Source organism: Penicillium vulpinum (assembly GCF_028829585.1).
Source record: "Penicillium vulpinum strain IBT 29486 chromosome Unknown utg000001l_segment0_segment0, whole genome shotgun sequence".
In the NCBI taxonomy this organism is placed as follows: Eukaryota; Fungi; Ascomycota; class Eurotiomycetes; order Eurotiales; family Aspergillaceae; genus Penicillium; species Penicillium vulpinum.
Window position 1 is genome coordinate 5,461,645 of NW_026643241.1, and position 18,664 is coordinate 5,480,308.

General features: G+C 47.5%; 7 protein-coding genes across 7 annotated transcripts; 4 read left to right on the forward strand and 3 right to left on the reverse strand.

The window, feature by feature from the left end:
* Positions 1-589: 589 nt before the first annotated feature.
* N7479_001956 (Carbohydrate-binding WSC subgroup) lies at positions 590-1,589 on the reverse strand (the record flags this gene model as incomplete). Its single annotated transcript, XM_057249653.1, has 3 exons — positions 590-610; positions 665-1,194; positions 1,259-1,589. The coding sequence occupies 3 exons, from the start codon at positions 1,587-1,589 to the stop codon at positions 590-592; spliced, it is 882 nt and encodes a 293-aa protein (XP_057114085.1).
* A 3,216-nt stretch (positions 1,590-4,805) lies between these two features.
* N7479_001957 (uncharacterized protein) lies at positions 4,806-5,087 on the forward strand (the record flags this gene model as incomplete). Its single annotated transcript, XM_057249654.1, has 1 exon — positions 4,806-5,087. One exon carries the CDS (start codon positions 4,806-4,808, stop codon positions 5,085-5,087), a length of 282 nt encoding a protein of 93 aa, XP_057114086.1.
* Positions 5,088-6,242: 1,155 nt separating this feature from the next.
* On the reverse strand, positions 6,243-7,260 carry N7479_001958 (CDP-diacylglycerol-serine O-phosphatidyltransferase; the record flags this gene model as incomplete). The annotated part of the gene is made up of 4 exons (XM_057249655.1): positions 6,243-6,611; positions 6,673-6,854; positions 6,982-7,019; positions 7,076-7,260. The coding sequence occupies 4 exons, from the start codon at positions 7,258-7,260 to the stop codon at positions 6,243-6,245; spliced, it is 774 nt and encodes a 257-aa protein (XP_057114087.1).
* A 459-nt stretch (positions 7,261-7,719) lies between these two features.
* N7479_001959 (H/ACA ribonucleoprotein complex subunit GAR1/NAF1) lies at positions 7,720-8,586 on the reverse strand (the record flags this gene model as incomplete). The annotated part of the gene is made up of 5 exons (XM_057249656.1): positions 7,720-7,984; positions 8,039-8,184; positions 8,244-8,344; positions 8,401-8,448; positions 8,520-8,586. 5 exons carry the CDS (start codon positions 8,584-8,586, stop codon positions 7,720-7,722), a joined length of 627 nt encoding a protein of 208 aa, XP_057114088.1.
* Positions 8,587-8,809: 223 nt separating this feature from the next.
* N7479_001960 (threonine--tRNA ligase THS1) lies at positions 8,810-11,223 on the forward strand (the record flags this gene model as incomplete). Its single annotated transcript, XM_057249657.1, has 5 exons — positions 8,810-9,040; positions 9,091-9,377; positions 9,440-9,704; positions 9,764-10,333; positions 10,396-11,223. 5 exons carry the CDS (start codon positions 8,810-8,812, stop codon positions 11,221-11,223), a joined length of 2,181 nt encoding a protein of 726 aa, XP_057114089.1.
* Positions 11,224-13,545: 2,322 nt separating this feature from the next.
* N7479_001961 (uncharacterized protein) lies at positions 13,546-15,212 on the forward strand (the record flags this gene model as incomplete). Its single annotated transcript, XM_057249658.1, has 2 exons — positions 13,546-13,615; positions 14,029-15,212. The coding sequence occupies 2 exons, from the start codon at positions 13,546-13,548 to the stop codon at positions 15,210-15,212; spliced, it is 1,254 nt and encodes a 417-aa protein (XP_057114090.1).
* Positions 15,213-16,045: 833 nt separating this feature from the next.
* mpkA (mitogen-activated serine/threonine-protein kinase SLT2) lies at positions 16,046-17,555 on the forward strand (the record flags this gene model as incomplete). The annotated part of the gene is made up of 5 exons (XM_057249659.1): positions 16,046-16,158; positions 16,232-16,364; positions 16,420-16,486; positions 16,542-16,856; positions 16,915-17,555. The coding sequence occupies 5 exons, from the start codon at positions 16,046-16,048 to the stop codon at positions 17,553-17,555; spliced, it is 1,269 nt and encodes a 422-aa protein (XP_057114091.1).
* Positions 17,556-18,664: the final 1,109 nt, after the last annotated feature.

The window sequence follows — 18,664 nt, forward strand, 5'->3', positions numbered from 1 at the left end:
AGCGAATTGCAGAATGCAAGAAGCTCATTATGGGACCAATAGGCAAAGACCTGACTGGACAGGAAAGAGACCAGAAGGGGGAAATAAAGTAAAAGAGAATCACATAAAAGGAATGGTTTGCTCATAAAAAAGGAAAATGTCGAGTATTGATAGAGCCGAAATAGAAAGAAACGCCTTTTCAAACACAACGTCTCTATATCCACCAAGACTTCACTATAATGAACAAGATACAATGATCGGGTTGTTCGGCAGGGAGGACCGGTGGTCCGGTTGATTTCCCAATGTAGACCCCGAGAGGTACTGATCGAGAGACAAGGTAACGCCGCCCGAGACGCATTCACGAAGCGGGTTTATAGCGGCAAGGCCAAAGAGACGGCATGTCACCAGGTGGGAATACCGACTCGGGTCAGGCCATATACCGTTCGGATATCATAACTCCGCTGAATAACCCGACTGAAAAATAATGACAACAGGACAGGGAATCTCTCATAAGAGTAATTCGATCGAGACGGAGATGATGTGAGTTTCGCTAATACCAAGTGGAGAGAAGGAGAGGGGAGGATGAATGAGTTGAGAAATAGGTATTGGTTTAGCGATCGGGGTTCGTCACCTATATCATAAGTCAGCCTGGAAACGATGTCATCAAGGTATTACACGTGCTTACCTGCAAGATCCGACGAGAGAAGTCATGGTCATCATCGATGCTACCATTGCTTTGGCGACGCTGAGCCATGTAGTCGCCATCGAACCGAGAATCGGACATCGAGGGCGGGCCAGAGTCGCGGCCATAGCCGCCAGTCGCCCCGCCCGCAGCGTTGGCCTTGGTCCTCTTGGATCGCCACCAGAAGAAGATAGCACCACAGAGAGCAGCGAATCCGACCACTCCAACCACGACTCCGGCCGCAATCGCGGCAGTATTCTTGCTCTTCGCAGACTGTTCCTCATAATCGTCTTCGGGCACAGTGCTCGAGCTAGCCGCAGCTGTCGCGGTCTCTGTCCTTGTGCTGGCAACAGTGGAAGAGGTGGGGGCAGCCTCGTTGGCTTGCGTCGTAGTTTTGCTGCTGTTACTGCTTGTGGTTGTGGTGGTCTTTGTCTCCTTGGAATCCTTAGAGTCTTTGGAGGAGTCGTCGGAGTACGTAGGAACGTCGTCTTTCAGATTTGTGGTATAGACAGAGTAGTAGTTAGTACCACCACCTATTCAAGATTATTGTTAGCAAGTCAATTCTCTGAGACCGATGGGTGGGCGATATAGACATACACATGTCATCGGGCCAGCCGCTGCATGACTTGCTGCATTTGTCGCTCGAAACCTTGGCGCTGGCTGGTGGTAATGTATTGCCGCACGCACAGTCGGAGCCTCCTGTCAAAGCAAATGTCGCGAATTCCTTGGCGCAATGGTCCAGACACCATCCGGAACTCTGATATGTCCAGGTTGTTGGCTTTTCGTATCCAGGAATGCTGGAGTAGCAGGCCTGCAGTGTCCCTAATGGTGCACCGCGAGCAACCACTTTGAAGTCTTGTGTGACTGCTGATGTGGTTGCCATTAGCACACTAGACACCGCAAGGGCGCGTTGAGTGTTGAAAAGCATGATGTATCGGGAGAGAGAGGAAGTCGAGTATTGAAATCAGCGTGGAAAGTGAACACCGCTGGACACAGTCGCAGGGGTGATTGACGAAGGACTGGGGACGACCTGCGTAACCCTCAAGAACTTCTGTTTGAATGTATGCCGGTAAGCGTCGTTTGTTGTCAAACTGCCCACCACGTTGGTTGAATTATTCAGATACCCAGGGCGTATCTGAAACGAGGAATTCGAGGGGTTGCCAGAAAGAAAAGGGAAATGAAGGTGATTTCGCGTTGTGTTGACGGGTACTCTTGAGTACGTGGACGAGTTGAGGTTCACCCCTACAATTTGGCAGAAAGTGAGCGACCGTGGACTCAGTATTAGTTCAGTTAATAACACCCAAATAAAGGGAGTAAACGAGCGAAGAAAATGGGTTGTCGGTAACGAATGTGTGCAAAGGAGAGATGGGAAGATCAGGAGGAAAGAGAAGTGACGGATAATGGATCCCTTGGGAAAGGGACTGTCAAGGGGTCTGTGTTCCCCAGAGAAGGTATGAGGTACTTAAAATATGGGGGGAGGGCCCTGATACATTCGAGTACCCGGTACTTTCAGCGCAGGCCTTTGACGGGTGGTTTCATTGTTGTTTGCTCCTTGTATGGTACAGTATGTATACAAACAAACCACCCCCCCAATGATACGCCAAAATACAGTTAGGTAATCAGGCACCCGCCCAGGCAAACCAAGGGACCATAGCTGATCAATTTCCTATTTGGGCCAGAGACGGCAGCTTGGGCATGCCGCTAGTCCTTTTTGGGAGCCAAGCGGTGATTATGAGACTCTCTCATTGTGTGAACATTTCGTTCAATATTCGAATATCCAATATTATGTAGTACAAAGTAGTTACATTTATGAAAGATCGTCCTTGCCACATGAAAGAGACCCTTGATGACGACTTGGTGTTTTTTACCCCTCAAAAATTGTACAACACACACAGCATTCAGTTAGCTCTTTATTTTTCAGGGTCTGATTCCATTTGTGTACATATCTTCCAAGTACTCCGTATAGATGATCCGACATATGCCATGGTCCTTCGTGGCTGACAGGTATATCCTTGGCTAATGGTCGGGGAAATTTAGATCTCCATTTGACAAATTACAGCCGAGTTTTACCGTTGAAAGAAAATGAAATACCATTCTCACTATGAAGCAGGCTAATTTCCCAGGCGGAGCTAATTTCAAGACCCCGTATAAGCGCTAAGAATCAGATTCGGTACAGAGTATTCCGTACATGAAACTTGAAGGATTTTACATATTATTTGGCATTTAACCTTATGCTTCAAATACTCATCTTCCAAGGTTGTACTCAATTTCCCGAGGTATCTACCCTGGTACTTCTCTTCTTTATCTCTATACATACCCCTTTTTTCAAATTATCGAAATTATTTCCATGGGTAATGAACGGCCACTCCCGGGTGGAGTGTACCAAATTATGATCTGTTCTTTATACACCGTTGTAACGAAAACCCTGCTTCAGCCACCATGTCCCTTATGGACATGGCGGCTCAAGATCTACAACCTAGATGTATAAGCCTATAAATGGCATATGCTAAATCTTGTACAGAGTAGTTTGTATGTTGTATATTGCAACTTCATTCAATGCTGGACATTTTTTCGAGGCTGTGCTTCAAGGGTCTTGCTCGTGACTCGACTGCATGATATGGAGTAAGCGGTATGTGATATTATTAGCATTGCCCACTTCGTACGGAGTATACATACTTTGTATAACAACCCTGGAGATATCGGAAGTTATTTAATCCAGCCACGTTACCTGGGCATCATGCGAGAATTATTTCAAGACATCCACAGACCCGTTACCGTGTACGGAGTACGGAGTACGAAATGCAGAGATAAAGTTACTGGCAAATCTGCGGCTTGAGTGCGATGCGGATATAATAATAATATATCGGATGTACCACATTATATCCGCTGTACCTTGCAGATTTAGTCCCTTGCAACACTTCTAAGCCACGATTTCTATTGTTATTGCAATTGCCAGATCATTTGATATAAGCCTCACGATCTATATGGAAATCAATATCCTTGAAGCGGTCAACACAACTACCTCACCACGGAACCACCATATTCAATAATTATCCCCAATTTAATGTGACCGACCTAACTCCCTTCTAAACCTACTCACGGCCACAGAGCCTACAACATACAGAGGAAACAACTATTAATAAACGCTCAATGAAGAGGGATCTTCCAACAGTGAGACATATTATTCCTCATCTGGTCAGGTCCGATATCCGAGTATTGCTAGCCCAGAGCCTCCAAAAACACAGTACATATGCACAGACAATACAGGTCTGTACTGTGTACATGCATTACTGTGTACTCCGTACACAGCAATGCATCAACAACATGTCTAGACGTGTCCAGACGGAGAGACCGGCCGGACCACACAAAGATATCCCGGACCAGTGGCGTCCACTAGACCAGTTGGATTCTCCACCTGCCATAAGAATCATGTAGAAACGTATCCCCCCTTGCCGGGGTCCGCGGCAATCAACATCGAAAGAGAAAAGGCTAGTTATACGAAGTACGGAGTACTTAATTTGCTTGAATCTTCTGTGTTTACTACAATGTCTCGACCAGAGCGAGCATCAGTTCAATTTGTTCAAATTGTGGGCAACAGTCGTGTTCGGATTCGGATATCAAACTGAAACTTGCATATGGGTCTAGAACTTGCCAGGAGGCTTAGGCCTGGGCCAAGACTCAACATCATTCTAATTTTAAATGCTAAAATTCTGATTTTGCCTGTGACCTTATAGTACTATTCTGGTATCTAGATTCTAGATCACGCGGAAGGGCCGGATGTTTACTTCGGAGAGTAGAGTATCATTCCGCTCCATGAGGATATCTGAACATTTTGGACATATCATCGTCTCAAGTGTAGCTGGGTACTCAACCCACACCAGATTCCAATCCTAAAGCCCTAGAAGATTAAATACTAAAATCACACGCGCACACAGGACAAAAAAAGAAGCATACTATTGCTCAAGCTCAACACAAACCAGAGTATAAAAATGAACACAATAACACCATCAACCCCAACCCTCAACCCTCAAATATAAGAGTAACTCGCACACATCCTCACCGACCTATCAGGAATCCGTCGCTGGGCACCATCCGAACCCACATCCTTCTCGTAGAAGCGACACCTTCCACCAGCACAAACATAATGAATCCCATGCTCCACCTCCTTCGAGGCCCCCGTGATCTGCCTACGAGTGTACTCGCCGCATTCGCAGAGTGGGTTGGCTGGACTTATCCCGCGCTGGTCAGCAAAGCAGATGAATCGATCACATGGGTGGCATCTGTAGAATGGGCGACCTGCATTGCCATTCGGGTTGCCCTCCTTGACTTCCAGTCTTACACCATCTCCGTGGCATTTGGGGCATTTTGGAGGATTAAGTCTGGTGATCGTCATCGCTGTTGTTGTGATAGGGTTGGTCTGTTATAGTAGCTGGCTTAGATGCGGTCTGGTGGGCTGGTTGTAGGGCCTTCTAGGTAAACTTGCCTTCGTTAATGGTTTGTATTCAAGATTTGTTGGTTGTCGCATTCAAGTCCTCGTTGACAGCCCTGAAGGTTGTGAGAGATAGACAAGAGGTCATTATGACGATGTGTATAGGTCAATATTGCGTGTGTGTCTATGTATGTTATTGACAGAGTATCCGTGGTACCACCCAAGAATGAGGACAACGGAGCTCCAAGACATTAACCTTCACTGTAGACTGCAATAGATAGCCCTCCGCAAAAGTCCTACGTAGGAATCATAATCTTGAAAGAGAAAAGTGTGTTATAGTGTGTTATTTTACATAGTGATATTTCCCTGTCTGAATAGCGATATTATACCTATCTCATTCCAAGATTGCTCAGTGGGCAACGACTCAACTCACCACGATCTTGGACCCTCGGTGTTCTGTCCTCTCGTTCAAAATGTACATTTGCAGATGCAGCGAGAGAGCACTATCTGGGGATTCCAATGAGGCAACAAGAAGAAGAGCAATGAAATAGAGTTCTTTTTTTATTTGTGAGGAGGGCCGGGATTTATGGACCCGACTAGCAAAGGAAAGCAAAGCAAGCCTGAGCCTAAGATATCAGCATTCATGGTGTCCTAACAAGATATGATAACTAACTCAAATCCAAGCTCCGACCTCAGCCTCAGATAAAAAGATATTAATAGCCAAACGCATTTCAGGAATGTGGCATCGATGGCCGTCATGACAGTATGAAAGGCTGTAAATATGTATCCGTCAGCCTTGCGTGAGCGTGTTTGTTCGTTGTTAAAGTTGATAGAGAATCCACGGCTCAGTTCCTTGCTTTTATATGTACCTAAGACTGACGACAACGAATAGTATATACAGTTTCAATACTGACCTTGCTGGCCACAATAATGCAATCCAACTTCTATGCAAAAGTCACAATGACTATTGTCAATCTATGCAATTGAAATTCAATTAAGCATCCTTATTTAAGTGCATCGAGATCATGCTATGCCTTGCCTACAGACAATGGCCCTCCCGATATTTATTTCCAGTTGTCCAAGTTGAGAGAGACAACAGACTCGGGCATTCTTTTTTCCAACAGTAAATGCGCGGCCAAATTTGGGTTGAGCTCATGGCTTAGGAATGTGTATCGTCTTGCTGATCATCATGCATCCATGCAGAACGAATATCAGGACCACAGGGTGGAACTCGAAGATGGTACCTTCTGCGAAAAGACCAAGAGGAATGTTCTCGTGCGTCCAGCTTTGAGAGACCCAGTAGGCCATAAGGGAGGCGATTGACAGAGTGGTCGGAATAGGTGTGCCTTCAAAGTACTTGGACTTGCCAGACTGGTCCTTGGGCAGTACGGCTACAGTCACGTTGAACCGAGCGAGGCGGGTCAAACCGCAGAGAACGAAGAAGGTGAGGAAGACGTGATCGAGCGAGGTCCGAATACCAAGAGCGAACGCGGCAGCGGCGGGAGCGAGACCGAAAGAAATCTAGTAGGAAAGAAGCACGTTAGCGACGTCTTGTTTGTGGTTACTTCCCGGGACCATTTACCAAGTCTGCTAGCGAGTCGAGTTCTTGTCCCATGAGAGACGACTTCTTGCGCCATCTTGCGACTTTGCCATCCATGAAGTCGAAGAATAGACCGAAAGGCATGAATGCGAGGGCAGCCCAGATGGCACTGTAGTCAGTTGGGTCCCCAAGACAGTAGCGCATGGACGAAAAGACCGACATGACTGCTCAATATATTAGTCGTGGGTTGGAAAAACGGTTGAGAAATATTAGCTTGCCTCCACAGAAACCTAAAATGGAGAGTTAGCGGGTCAATTCAGACAAAACATTCAAGGTATTGAGATATCTTACCGTTCAATTCAGTAATCAGATCAGCAAGATGCATGGCCCTGTTGAATGTTAGGCTGAGACGAGGGCAAAGGAGCGCAGAAAGCATAAAACTGACTTCACCATGCTGAAATGCCCGTGATCCGAGGAAAGCAACATTTTCTGCTTCTCCTGTCCTGGGAAATGTAAGCTTTCTTGCCCATAGACGATCCGAGGGAGCTCAAACACACCTCCATCACCTGAAGGTGGGACACCGCTGCTGGAGGCATCGCTCGATGCCATGGTCGATGTCCGACGAGACATGCTCAAATGGATATCAGATTCGAAGTAAATTTATGGGAAAAGGTTACTCTGTCTCAATAAGATGTCTAGAAGGCGAGACTGAGGGGTAAGAAGAATAAGAATGCTGCCAATCCTGCTTTGCAAATGTTGACAAGACGCACAGATTCGCGGGCGGTCAACGTCATTTCAAACTGCAGGCAGGGGCGGTGCAGCTGCGCCACACCCACTAGCCACCCCAAACTAAAAGTACAGCGAACCCCGAATTTCTAAACGAGTTGCTATGATTTGATATACAACATACAATTGCAAGTTCTGGAAAATCCAATGAAAATAAACAGAAACATTTTTGACTGGTGATATTCTACAGCCTGCAGCCAGTGAAGTTGCAATTGCGCAGGATGCACAAGAAGACGGAAAGATATTCCTGAAAAAGCTCCCAGATCCCCCAAAACGCCATAAAGAGACAGTACATTGGATTGATCAATAACCGCGACCGCGGAAGCCACCACCACCACGGGGGGCGCCACGACCACCTCCACGAGAGAAGCCACCACCGCCGCCGCGGGAGAAACCACCGCTACCACCACGACCACCACCGAAGCCACCACGGCCACGAGGAGCACCACCACGGGCACCGAATCCACCGCGACCACGGGGGGCACCGAATCCACCACGACCACGGGGAGCACCACCGGCGCGCTTGGGCTTAGCAGCTCCTGGGGGAGGCTTGGGCTTGGGGAGGAACCTAAGAGTCGAGTTAGTCAAAGCGCACAAGAACGAGTAGAGCAGCGAATCATACTTCTCAAGAGGAAGCAGCTTATCTCCACCAATGTAGACCTTGTCACCAGCCTTGAAGGAAGTGGCGACAATACCATCCTGAGGCTTGACGGTGAAGTAGACCTGGTTAATGGGACCGAGGATTTCGTCGACCTTGCCGATTTGAGTCTATAAAAACCAGTTAGGCCATGGACTATAGATTATAATTGGTTGGTTTGATGGCGTACCTTGTTCTCCAGGTAGACAGGAGCGTTGAAGTAAGGAATCTTGGGGTTGACCGACTCGCAGACCATCTCACCCTCACAAGAGTGCATCACGGAACCCAACTCTATCGGAATATCAGCGATATGAATCAATCGTTGTCGATTTGAAAAGAATAATTACCCAGAACTTGGGCTGGGGGGCCGAATGACTGCTGGAAGCCTCCGCGACCTACAACCCAAAAAAAATTTCGTTAGCTCCTTTTAACTTCTCACATTGCATTCACATTGGAAAATTCTCACCACCACGGCCACCACCGAAACCTCCCCGGTTGGCACCAGAAGCGTTACCACGACCACGGAAAGACATTTTGTGGTGATAAGGTTATTGTCGGCTTGTACAAAGCTGGAGAAGTTTTCGCTCGGTGGAAACTTGAAGCGGTAAAGTGTCGGCTAAGGGCAGTACCAACACGTGACCTTTGCTTCACCGCCCTCATGAAGAGTCATTTTCCCCTCCACGCGGAGTATACCAAAACCAGAGTTCTTGCTCACAGTCCCATTCCCTTGTGTCATTGCTCCAAGGGTTTTTAAAAATGGCATCTGAAACTCCCAAGGATCTCCCCGTGCGGCCTGCTGCTGAAGCGCAGGCCAAAACCGCCTCTGAAGCCGCCGCTGCCCCTCCAAAAGATGCAAATGCGAAATCTAAGCAGGCCCCGAGCCCCGATACCCTCCCCGAGGTCATGATTGAGCGAAACGAGCTCTTCGAGGAGCTCTGGCAACAATACCTCGAGGAGACCAAGACCCGTCCCCACCCAGAGATCAATGTTACCCTTGACATTGGCGACGGCAACCCCCCTCCTCGGTCCCCGCCAAGGCCTTCGAGACAACTCCTGGATCTTTCCTGCGCGATGTGCCCAAGGATCTGAGCGCCAATATTGTTATTGCCAAGGTTGATGGAGAATTGTGGGATTTGAACCGTCCTCTCGAGAAGGACTGCAGTGTGCTTCTCGTGCCTTTCAGCAACCCTGAGGCCCGTGAGGTATTCTGGCACTCTAGTGCCCATACCCTGGGCGAGGCTTGCGAGTGCGAGTACCACTGTCTTCTCTCACATGGACCTCCAACCCCACAAGGTTTCTTCTACGATATGGCCATGCCCGACGGGTATGTTATCTTGTTACCTATCATTCGCGATTGCACCAATGCTAATATATGTGGGAAAACAGACGCGTTGTCAAGGAGGCTGATTGGAAGGCACTTGACACTAGAGCGTCGCGTATCTTCAAGGAGAAGCAAAGCTTTGACCGATTGGAGGTTTCCAAGGAGAACCTCAAGAAAATGTTTGCATACAGCAAATACAAGCTGCACTATATTGACAAGCTTGTCACTGGAGAGAGCAGCACTGTCTATCGTTGCGGTACTCTCGTCGATCTCTGCCGAGGCCCTCACATTCAGAACACCGGCAAGATCAAGACCTTCAAGATCATGCAGGTAAGCGTGGCTAGTTGATCTCATGACCAAGGGAGACACAGACTAACTTTAAGTGCTAGAACTCATCGGCCTACTTCCTTGGTGATCAGTCCAACGATTCTCTGCAGCGTATTCGTGGTGTTGCCTTCCCCGACAAGAAGCAGATGGCTGAACACTTAAAGTTTTTGGAGGAAGCCGAGAAGCGGAACCACCTGAGAATCGGCAAGGAGCAAGAGCTGTTCTTCTTCGATGAGTTGTCCCCCGGCTGCCCATTCCTCCTCCCCAACGGAACCAAGATTTTCAATCAGATACAGTCTCTTCTGCGTAGTGAATACCGCAAGCGAGGCTATCAGGAGGTCCAGACCCCCAACATGTATGACGTTAACCTCTGGAAAACCTCCGGACACTGGGCCCATTACAAGGATGATATGTTCAAGTTGGATTTCGAGAAGCGCGAGTGGGCTCTTAAGCCCATGAACTGCCCTGGGCACTTCATTCTGTTCGGCCACCGTGAACGTAGTTACCGCGAGCTTCCTATGCGTATTGCAGACTTCGGTGTCTTGCACCGAAATGAGGCTTCGGGTGCCCTGAGTGGTCTAACTCGCGTCAGAAAGTTCCAACAAGACGATTGTCACATTGTAGTTTCCCGGGTGCGTATTGAACGAGTCGTTCTTAATTTGCTCGAGTTGCTAACGTTTCGCTCACCTTCTAGGATCAAATTATGTCCGAGGTCGAGGGTCTCTTCGATTTCTTGCAGTCTATCTATGGGCTGTTTGGCTTCACTTTCAAGTTGAAGCTGTCCACTCGCCCCGAGAAATATATGGGTACGTTGGAGACCTGGAACGAAGCGGAGGATCAACTCAAGAAGGCCTTGACCAAGTTTAAGGGTGATGATTGGACCATTGACGAGGGTGACGGTGCATTCTATGGACCCAAGATCGATATCACCATTGCGGATGCTCTCAAGCGTGAATTCCAATGCGCGACTATCCAGCTGGACTACCAGGCTCCGCTGAACTTCAAGATGGAGTATCAGACCAACGAAAAGCAGGACAAGAACACCGAGAACGCGAAGGAGGGCGAGACCAACTCCGACGGGCTGCCTCCCGGCCGTGCCCGCCCTGTTGTCATTCACCGTGCCATTATTGGTAGCTTCGAGCGATTCCTGGGTATCTTGATCGAGCACTTTGGTGGCAAGTGGCCGTTCTGGATCAGCCCGCGCCAGGTCCTCATTGTGCCGGTGATGCCGGCTCTGAACGACTACGCCGAGGAGGTGCAGCGTATCCTGCAGGGTGATAAGTTGAACGCAGACGTAGACATCAGTGGCAACACCCTGCAGAAGAAGATCCGTACTGGACAATTGGCCCAGTACAACTTCATCTTTGTTGTGGGTGCCCAGGAGAAGGAGGCACGCACTGTCAACATTCGCAACCGTGACGATCCTGCAACCCAAAACAAGGGCGTTATGGTCCCTCTGGAGGAGGCACGGGTCAAGCTTCGGGCATTGCGCAAGGAGCGTCGGTTGGAGAATGCTCTGTAGGGGATAAATTCGTTACTGATTTACGAAAAGTGAAATGAAGTTACATGCGGATACTCTACTGATCCTACTAAATATCTATATTGTGCATACTTGGTGTAGGAGTAAATCAGGGTGGAACGCAATACCCTTAAAGCGAACACACGTTGGGTAGATTCACGTCTTCCTAATCTCAAAAACGGAACTACCTATTCGAAGTTAAGCCTACTTAATCTTCCCCTACCGCTCATTAGAAATGGTTTAAGCCTAACTTGGGTCTCTAATCTTTTCCATACTTTTGCACCTATGGACTCTCTAGTCAGCAGTACTTTTTATAAACCCTAATTTTTTACACCTACATCGAATGTTATATATGGAAGAGTCATTTCGCACATTTTAGACCGTTTGTTCTGCCTATATATCCTATCATATAGTTTACGGCTAATTCTTAGTATCATTCTAAGTATAGCAGCAATCAAGGGAAGAGATATCGAGAACAAATTTATAACTAAGGAGGCACTTGAAAAGACTACTAGAGATACTCCTGAAAACATGGCTAAAATTACTATCAAAATAACTCCATAAAACCGTATAAGCGGCCAACAATACTTGCCCTGTATTTTACAGCTAGGAAGCTCCCTGGAACAATGAAGATAGTACCCGTGAGTGTCTGGGTGTCTTCATGCTTGTATACATAGAAGCACCAAGAATGGAATGCATAGAGCTATCTAATGGAGGCCTACTACCATAAAGCTCTGCAGATGCTTCACGGGGACAAATGTAACTCTGACTACTGAGTACATATGTGACTGTTCCGGAATCTACAAATGGGTGCCGTAAGATCCTATAAACACATGGCGGCGGTAACCAAGATCCTCGCCTCGACTGCATATCCAGGCCAGTCCGAGCCCTGATCGATTTGTGTTGTTTTTACATGTATACAAAGCCTTTCCAATAGAAATAGGCGTATATCGTGTATATCTGGGTTTCCCTGATTGGGTCTCAAGTCCACTGTAGCTTTCTTTACTATTGATCTCCCTCTAAAGATGCTGCCCATCCATCCATTTTAGGTCCCGTAGGCATCAGCTTGTTTGCTTTGCTGAGGTCTCGACACCTCTATTTCACTTTCTTCTAACATCAACATCACTTTCTTCTCGCTTCACTTTTTTCTCACTTCAATATCACTATTTTCTCACTTCAACATCACTCTTTTCTCACTTCTATCTCGCGAAAATGAAGGAAAAGAACTGCTCTTGCCCGTACGCGGATAAGCTCAATTGCGAGACAATGTTTGTGTCGACCAGAAATGCGAACAGGCACGCTGATGCGATTCACGACAAAAAAAGACATCTCTGCCCGCTCGCCTCGAAGCTTCATTGCATTGTAAAAAGACATTTTACTCAAAAGGGGATGCAGATAGACATGCAGAAAGCGTCCACGGGAAGAAGAAGCATGCCTGTCCCTTGGCAAAGGCGAAGGGTTGTGGTTTGAAATTTAGTTCCAAACGAGTGGCCAACCATCACTCAAAGAAGATTCACGGCGACAAGAAAACTCGAACAAGGGCTCTTTGCCCGCATGCGACTGTTCTGAAGTGTAACAAGACATTTGCGTCCAAAGGGAACGCAAACAAGCACGCTAAAGAAGGGCATGGCGAAAAGAACTGGTCCTGTCCTTTGTCGGAGGAAGAAGGATGTAGTATAAAATTCACATCCAAAGATTCAGCCGATAAGCACGCATTCAGGAAGCATCATCGCCCTTTGAAAGAGTCAGAAGGATTTCCATGTCCCCACCCGACTGCAAGCTGTGCCAGGAAGTTTACCACCGAACAAAACGCAAACAGACATGCAAGGCAGAAGCACGATGGAGAAACATGGCCATGCCCGCTAGAAAAAAAAGATAGGGTGTGATATAAGATTCACCGACGAGTATAACACGAATAGGCATGCGAAGAGCGCCCATAGCGACAACAACGAGCCAACACCAATTCGGAAAGAGGATCCTTGCCCTCGTGCAAAGGAGGAGAACTGTTCCAAAATGTTCTCTAGCCGAGATATTGCGAGAACACATGCCGAAAACAAACACGGCAAATCTGAGCCAGATGAGACATTTATTGTGGCGTGGCCCTTGAGATCGCGACGTATTCCCCTCAGAGATGTGGACGGGGAAATAATACCTGGATGGGACAAGCTCCCAGCGCCATTATTTCGGGATGACAAGTTCATATGCCCGGATACAGGCTGTTCTAAGACAATGCAGACGACAGTGGGAATTAAGAATCACTACTTGGCCATCCACATGAGGGCTCGTTGGCCCTGTCAGCATGCAGAGATCCTGAGCTGTGATAAAATGTTCTCGTCTGTCTACGATGCCAGACAACATGTAGAGGAACACTTCCCCAAGAAGTCCAGGTGGTTGTGTCAGTATGATCGATGCCTTGCTAAAATGCAGGGCAGAAAGCAGGTACGAGTTGCCGCTTTAAGCCATTATAGGAAGCATGTTCAACGAGGAGACTTTCCAGATGGGCATTACAAGCCCTTAAAGGTACGTATAATGGAAGAATAACCGAGCATCATTTAATTGGGATAACAAATCCCCAATTTGCTCTCCCACGAGAGTATCGAAGAAGATCGGAGGAGTGAAGCTGAGGACAATGAAACTAAGGATTCCGAGGATGAAGTTGAGAATTCCGAGGATTCTGAACCGCCGACCACAGAGTCGGCAGCTGCGTGGCTGAACTCTCCACCAAAAGACCAAGAAGACCTTAGAGCCGGCAAGACATCCAAGATATTGCTGCCTTGTACCCCCATCGCTAATTCCTACAATTTTTAGCTGCAAGGGCTGAAGGCCTCTACCACCTCGGTCTCAAGTGCCCAGGCCTCGAGAGGGTCGTTGATGGATTGGTCGTTGGCACCCAGGTGTGCCAAAACAACACCACCATCACATTCGACACCGGGGTTTTCCACCGAGTTCGCCTGCTAAACCACATTGGGCTGAAAACTAGATGCGCGCCCTGCGATGCAAGATTTAGATTTAACGAGTTTTTAAGGAACTTTCTTCTAGGGGCAGAGGATGGGCAGCAAATATGCAGCCATGAGAGCTGTATCAACTCTGTGTGGGAAGGTTCTAAGTTTTGTAAGGAACACTTCCGCAACTTGAAAATAGACCCTCTCCTCTTTCCTCGAGCCGAACAGGAGGTGCTGAGAGCTTTATTCAAGGAAGCGGCGTCTGTGCAATGGCATCCGAAGACAGAAGCCATGGCCAAAATTCTAAGGATGAAATCCGGCAAGTCCACCATCCCCGCTTCGCAAGTAGTTAACATTGACCTCGAGTTTGGTTGGGGTTCCCGAGAGGTGTACCAGATCGGCCTTGCCGATCTAGAAGCGCGGAAAGTCCTGGATTGTCTCACCAAATATGGTGAGGGAGTAGTCGCGCCTTCTTCGTCACCACTTCCTGCACCGCCAACTTGGGCGCAACTGCAGTACGAACAGAAAGTCAAGGGCTATTATACGCAGGATGGGACTCTTTGTGCAAAGCAGGTCGTCGAAAAACTCGAAAAAATAGGGATTTCCGACAACACCATATTCCTGTCTTGGGCGATATGGGGTTTCGATCTTTCTTATTTAAGAGAGTGGTTGCAACAAGAAGGCTTTCATGACGTTCTCCCCGGGAATGAGAATCTCTATTTGCTTCTCCAAGAGTTCCGTCATAACCTGAAGGAGACGATTGGCACCACCTGCTACAAAGGCAAGGGATTTCCTTTATCCCTGCCTGTGGTGTTTCCGCTGCTCTTCGGGTATGACCACGAGCTCGCAGGACGGAATCATCATGCCCTGGTGGATGCCAAGCAATTGGCGCTGATGTGCTTATTGTTCATCGATCTCTGCAAGCCTCCTCACGAGCGGGTTTACTGGCAAGGATCGGTTGTTAATAATCCGGGTATAGCGGGAAAGAGACAGCGAAACATAGACGAGTTCTTCTCTCCAAGTCAGAATAAAAGAGCAAGGCCTATGTGAATGGTTTCAGGTGAGATTGTATCGTTGTGCATAGACCCATACCAATACAGCTGTTTCTTTTGAATGGTTTCTTCCACTTTTAATAGTTCTTGGAGTAATGGACAAATGGTTGAAGTATGGGGGGCTATCACAGGGCTACAGTGGGACCACCCAATTATCAAGCTATACATTGTAACACAGACCGCCCTTGAGAATTCTGCCTGTTCTGCCTCATTGAGCCTCTACACCGTACATATGTTATGTGGTACAATGCAGTATACATATTTTTTTATTATGTAGGCATTAAAAGGCGGTATGGGTACATTTTGGGATATTGTTCCACTGTATGTTGTACTTCGTACAACAGTATACTAGTCAGCGCTATAATCTATAAGCGCTCTTACTACTTTGCAGGCATCTCATTGACTGAAACAGGTTTCAGCCCCTGTGGATTCGACTCTTTGTTTCGAATTTCGAGTTTCTTTGATTTTTTGAACTTTTTTGCTGTTAAACTCTATATGATCTTTTTATATTCATCTGAATCCTTCTATATCCATGTAAACTAAATAAAACTTGCATCAATTTGTATATTTTGCTCAAAATATAACATTTTCTTTCATTCAGTTCTTGTCCTAACACTTTTCGTGACAAGCGTGGCGGATCACCCGCGGGGACTGCGGGGCTCTTGAATCCCATCACATCTTCTCGTTCCCCTTTCCATTCTCTCTTGTGTCTTCTCTATCCTCTCCGTTCTCTCTTTTTCTCTCCTTTCTCTTCGATCGCTTTTAAACTTGGACCTCCGTTTCTACCTCAACCTTCGCCTTTCCGTACAATTCCAACCGTGACAAATCGCCATGGCTGATTTACAAGGTCGCAAGGTCTTCAAGGTTTTCAACCAGGACTTTATCGTGAGCGAGCAATACAATGTGACAAAGGAGCTTGGTCAGGGAGCCTATGGTATCGTGTGGTAGGTACTATTCTAGGCGTCAAATGCGTGTGGAGGGACACTGGAGATACACATGTGCTGATAGTACCCCAAGCGCCGCAACCAACGTCCAGACCGGCGAAGGTGTTGCCATCAAGAAGGTCACCAATGTCTTCAGCAAGAAGATTCTGGCTAAACGGGCCTTGCGAGAGATCAAGCTGCTTCAGCATTTCCGTGGCCATCGCAATGTAGGCCGCAGCACATCCTTATCAATACACTATCCCCGCTAACCCAGCCCTCCAGATCACATGCCTGTACGATATGGATATTCCCCGACCGGACAACTTTAACGAAACATATCTCTATGAGGGTAGGATGGTTTGCTGCTTTATATCAAATAGAGCTGGAACTAACAATCACTACAGAATTGATGGAATGTGATCTGGCTGCTATTATCCGCTCCGGCCAGCCCTTGACCGATGCCCACTTCCAATCCTTCATCTACCAGATCCTCTGTGGTCTCAAGTACATCCACTCGGCTAATGTCCTGCACCGTGATCTCAAACCCGGTAATCTGCTGGTCAATGCGGACTGCGAGCTCAAGATCTGTGATTTCGGCCTGGCACGTGGTTTCTCAATTGATCCAGAGGAGAACGCAGGATACATGACTGAATATGTTGCAACGAGATGGTACCGTGCCCCGGAGATCATGTTGAGCTTCCAGAGCTATACCAAAGCGAGTATGTTGACACCGTGCATGATTTTGCCACCGAATCCCCACTAACCCCACATGTGCAGTTGACGTCTGGTCCGTGGGCTGCATCCTCGCCGAGCTTCTCGGCGGCCGACCCTTCTTCAAGGGCCGTGACTATGTCGACCAGCTGAACCAAATCCTGCACTACCTGGGTACACCTAACGAAGAGACCCTGGCACGCATTGGATCACCCCGTGCCCAGGAATACGTGCGCAACCTGCCCTTTATGCCCAAGGTAGCCTTCAAGCAGCTATTCCCGCAAGCCAACCCCGATGCGTTGGACCTGCTAGACCGCATGCTGGCGTTCGATCCCTCGTCTCGTATCTCCGTCGAGGAGGCCCTGGAGCACCCCTACCTGCACATCTGGCACGACGCCTCGGACGAGCCCAACTGCCCCACGACCTTCGACTTCCACTTCGAGGTTGTCGAAGAAGTCCCCGATATGCGCAAGATGATCCTCGATGAGGTCATCCGCTTCCGCGCTACCGTCCGCCAGCAATCGCAGGGCCACTCCGCCCAGCAGCAGCAGGTCGCTCAGCAAACTAACATCCCCATCCCGGATAACCACCAGGGTCCTTGGAAGACTGAGGATCCTAGACCTCAGGAGGCTACCGCTGGCGGTGGTTACAACCCTAATGACTTGGAATCCTCGCTGCAGCGCGGCATGGACGTGCATCACCGTTGATACCTTTTGTTGATACTTCTTTCATTTTTTTCTCGTCTTGTTGGTTGTTTGGCGTGTTGAATCCGATCATGTTTTCTTTCGCGCCCTGCATGTTGATCTAATTTAGCCAAGAGATACCTTCAGAGAAACAAAAAAAGACTGGGACGATTTACAAGGGGGTTTTTTCACTTTCCAGTTTCCGTTTTCCATTTTAAATGCAATTTCGGACTTGACTTTCTCATCACTATGGCTTTACAATCTAGCCTCCCGATTTCATAGCTTGGGTTGTGTCTGCGTTTCTATTCTCTTGCGAATTGCGACTTTTGTGCTCATATCCGAATCATTTGACTCCTTCCAAGCTCAAGCGCTATTGGTTGTGTTCCTGTTTGGATATGATACTTTGGTCTCTATGTCATTACCCTGTGCATTGCATCTCTTTCAAGTAGGTTCATCTTCATCAATAGATAGATTCTCAATCAAGTCTCTCCTCACCAGGAGCCCGTCAATGATAATTCAGATGTCCATTCGAACCAATGTAACTCAAATATACTAGCTTTGTGTAACATAATGCCTGGTACAACTACTCTTGATTTCTATGAGGATTTGCTATACATCACCATATGCCCGGGAGATCATACTCGCCAATAACCCGACTTTAATCAAGATCAAGTCTCTATTCCTACGTAACTCTATTATCGTAATTGAATTACCTTCGAGCTTTTAGTTGCTAGGAGCCAGATACAGTCTACGAGTAAAGGTATGTTGGGCGCTTGGCACGATTATCCTCTAATACCTATATGTACAAAAATAGTAGGCGGTGATTTCCTGCCGGAAAATGGAGGTTATATAGCACAGAACAACTTGATATTTCGCCCTTCGGGGCATATGGTCAAATGAAAATATACAGAGAAGATTAGCATGGCCCCTGCACTAAGGATGACACGCATAATCAAAGAGAAGCGCACATTTTTTTTTCCTTTCGCCGTTATATATTGAGGATATACGGTAAGTGGGTCTTTTTACACCGTATTATTGGTTATAGCTACCGGGTCACGTGCTATATCGCAACGGTCGGATTTCGAATGACATTGTCGGCGAATCTACCCTTTCTATTTCCATCTATATATGCA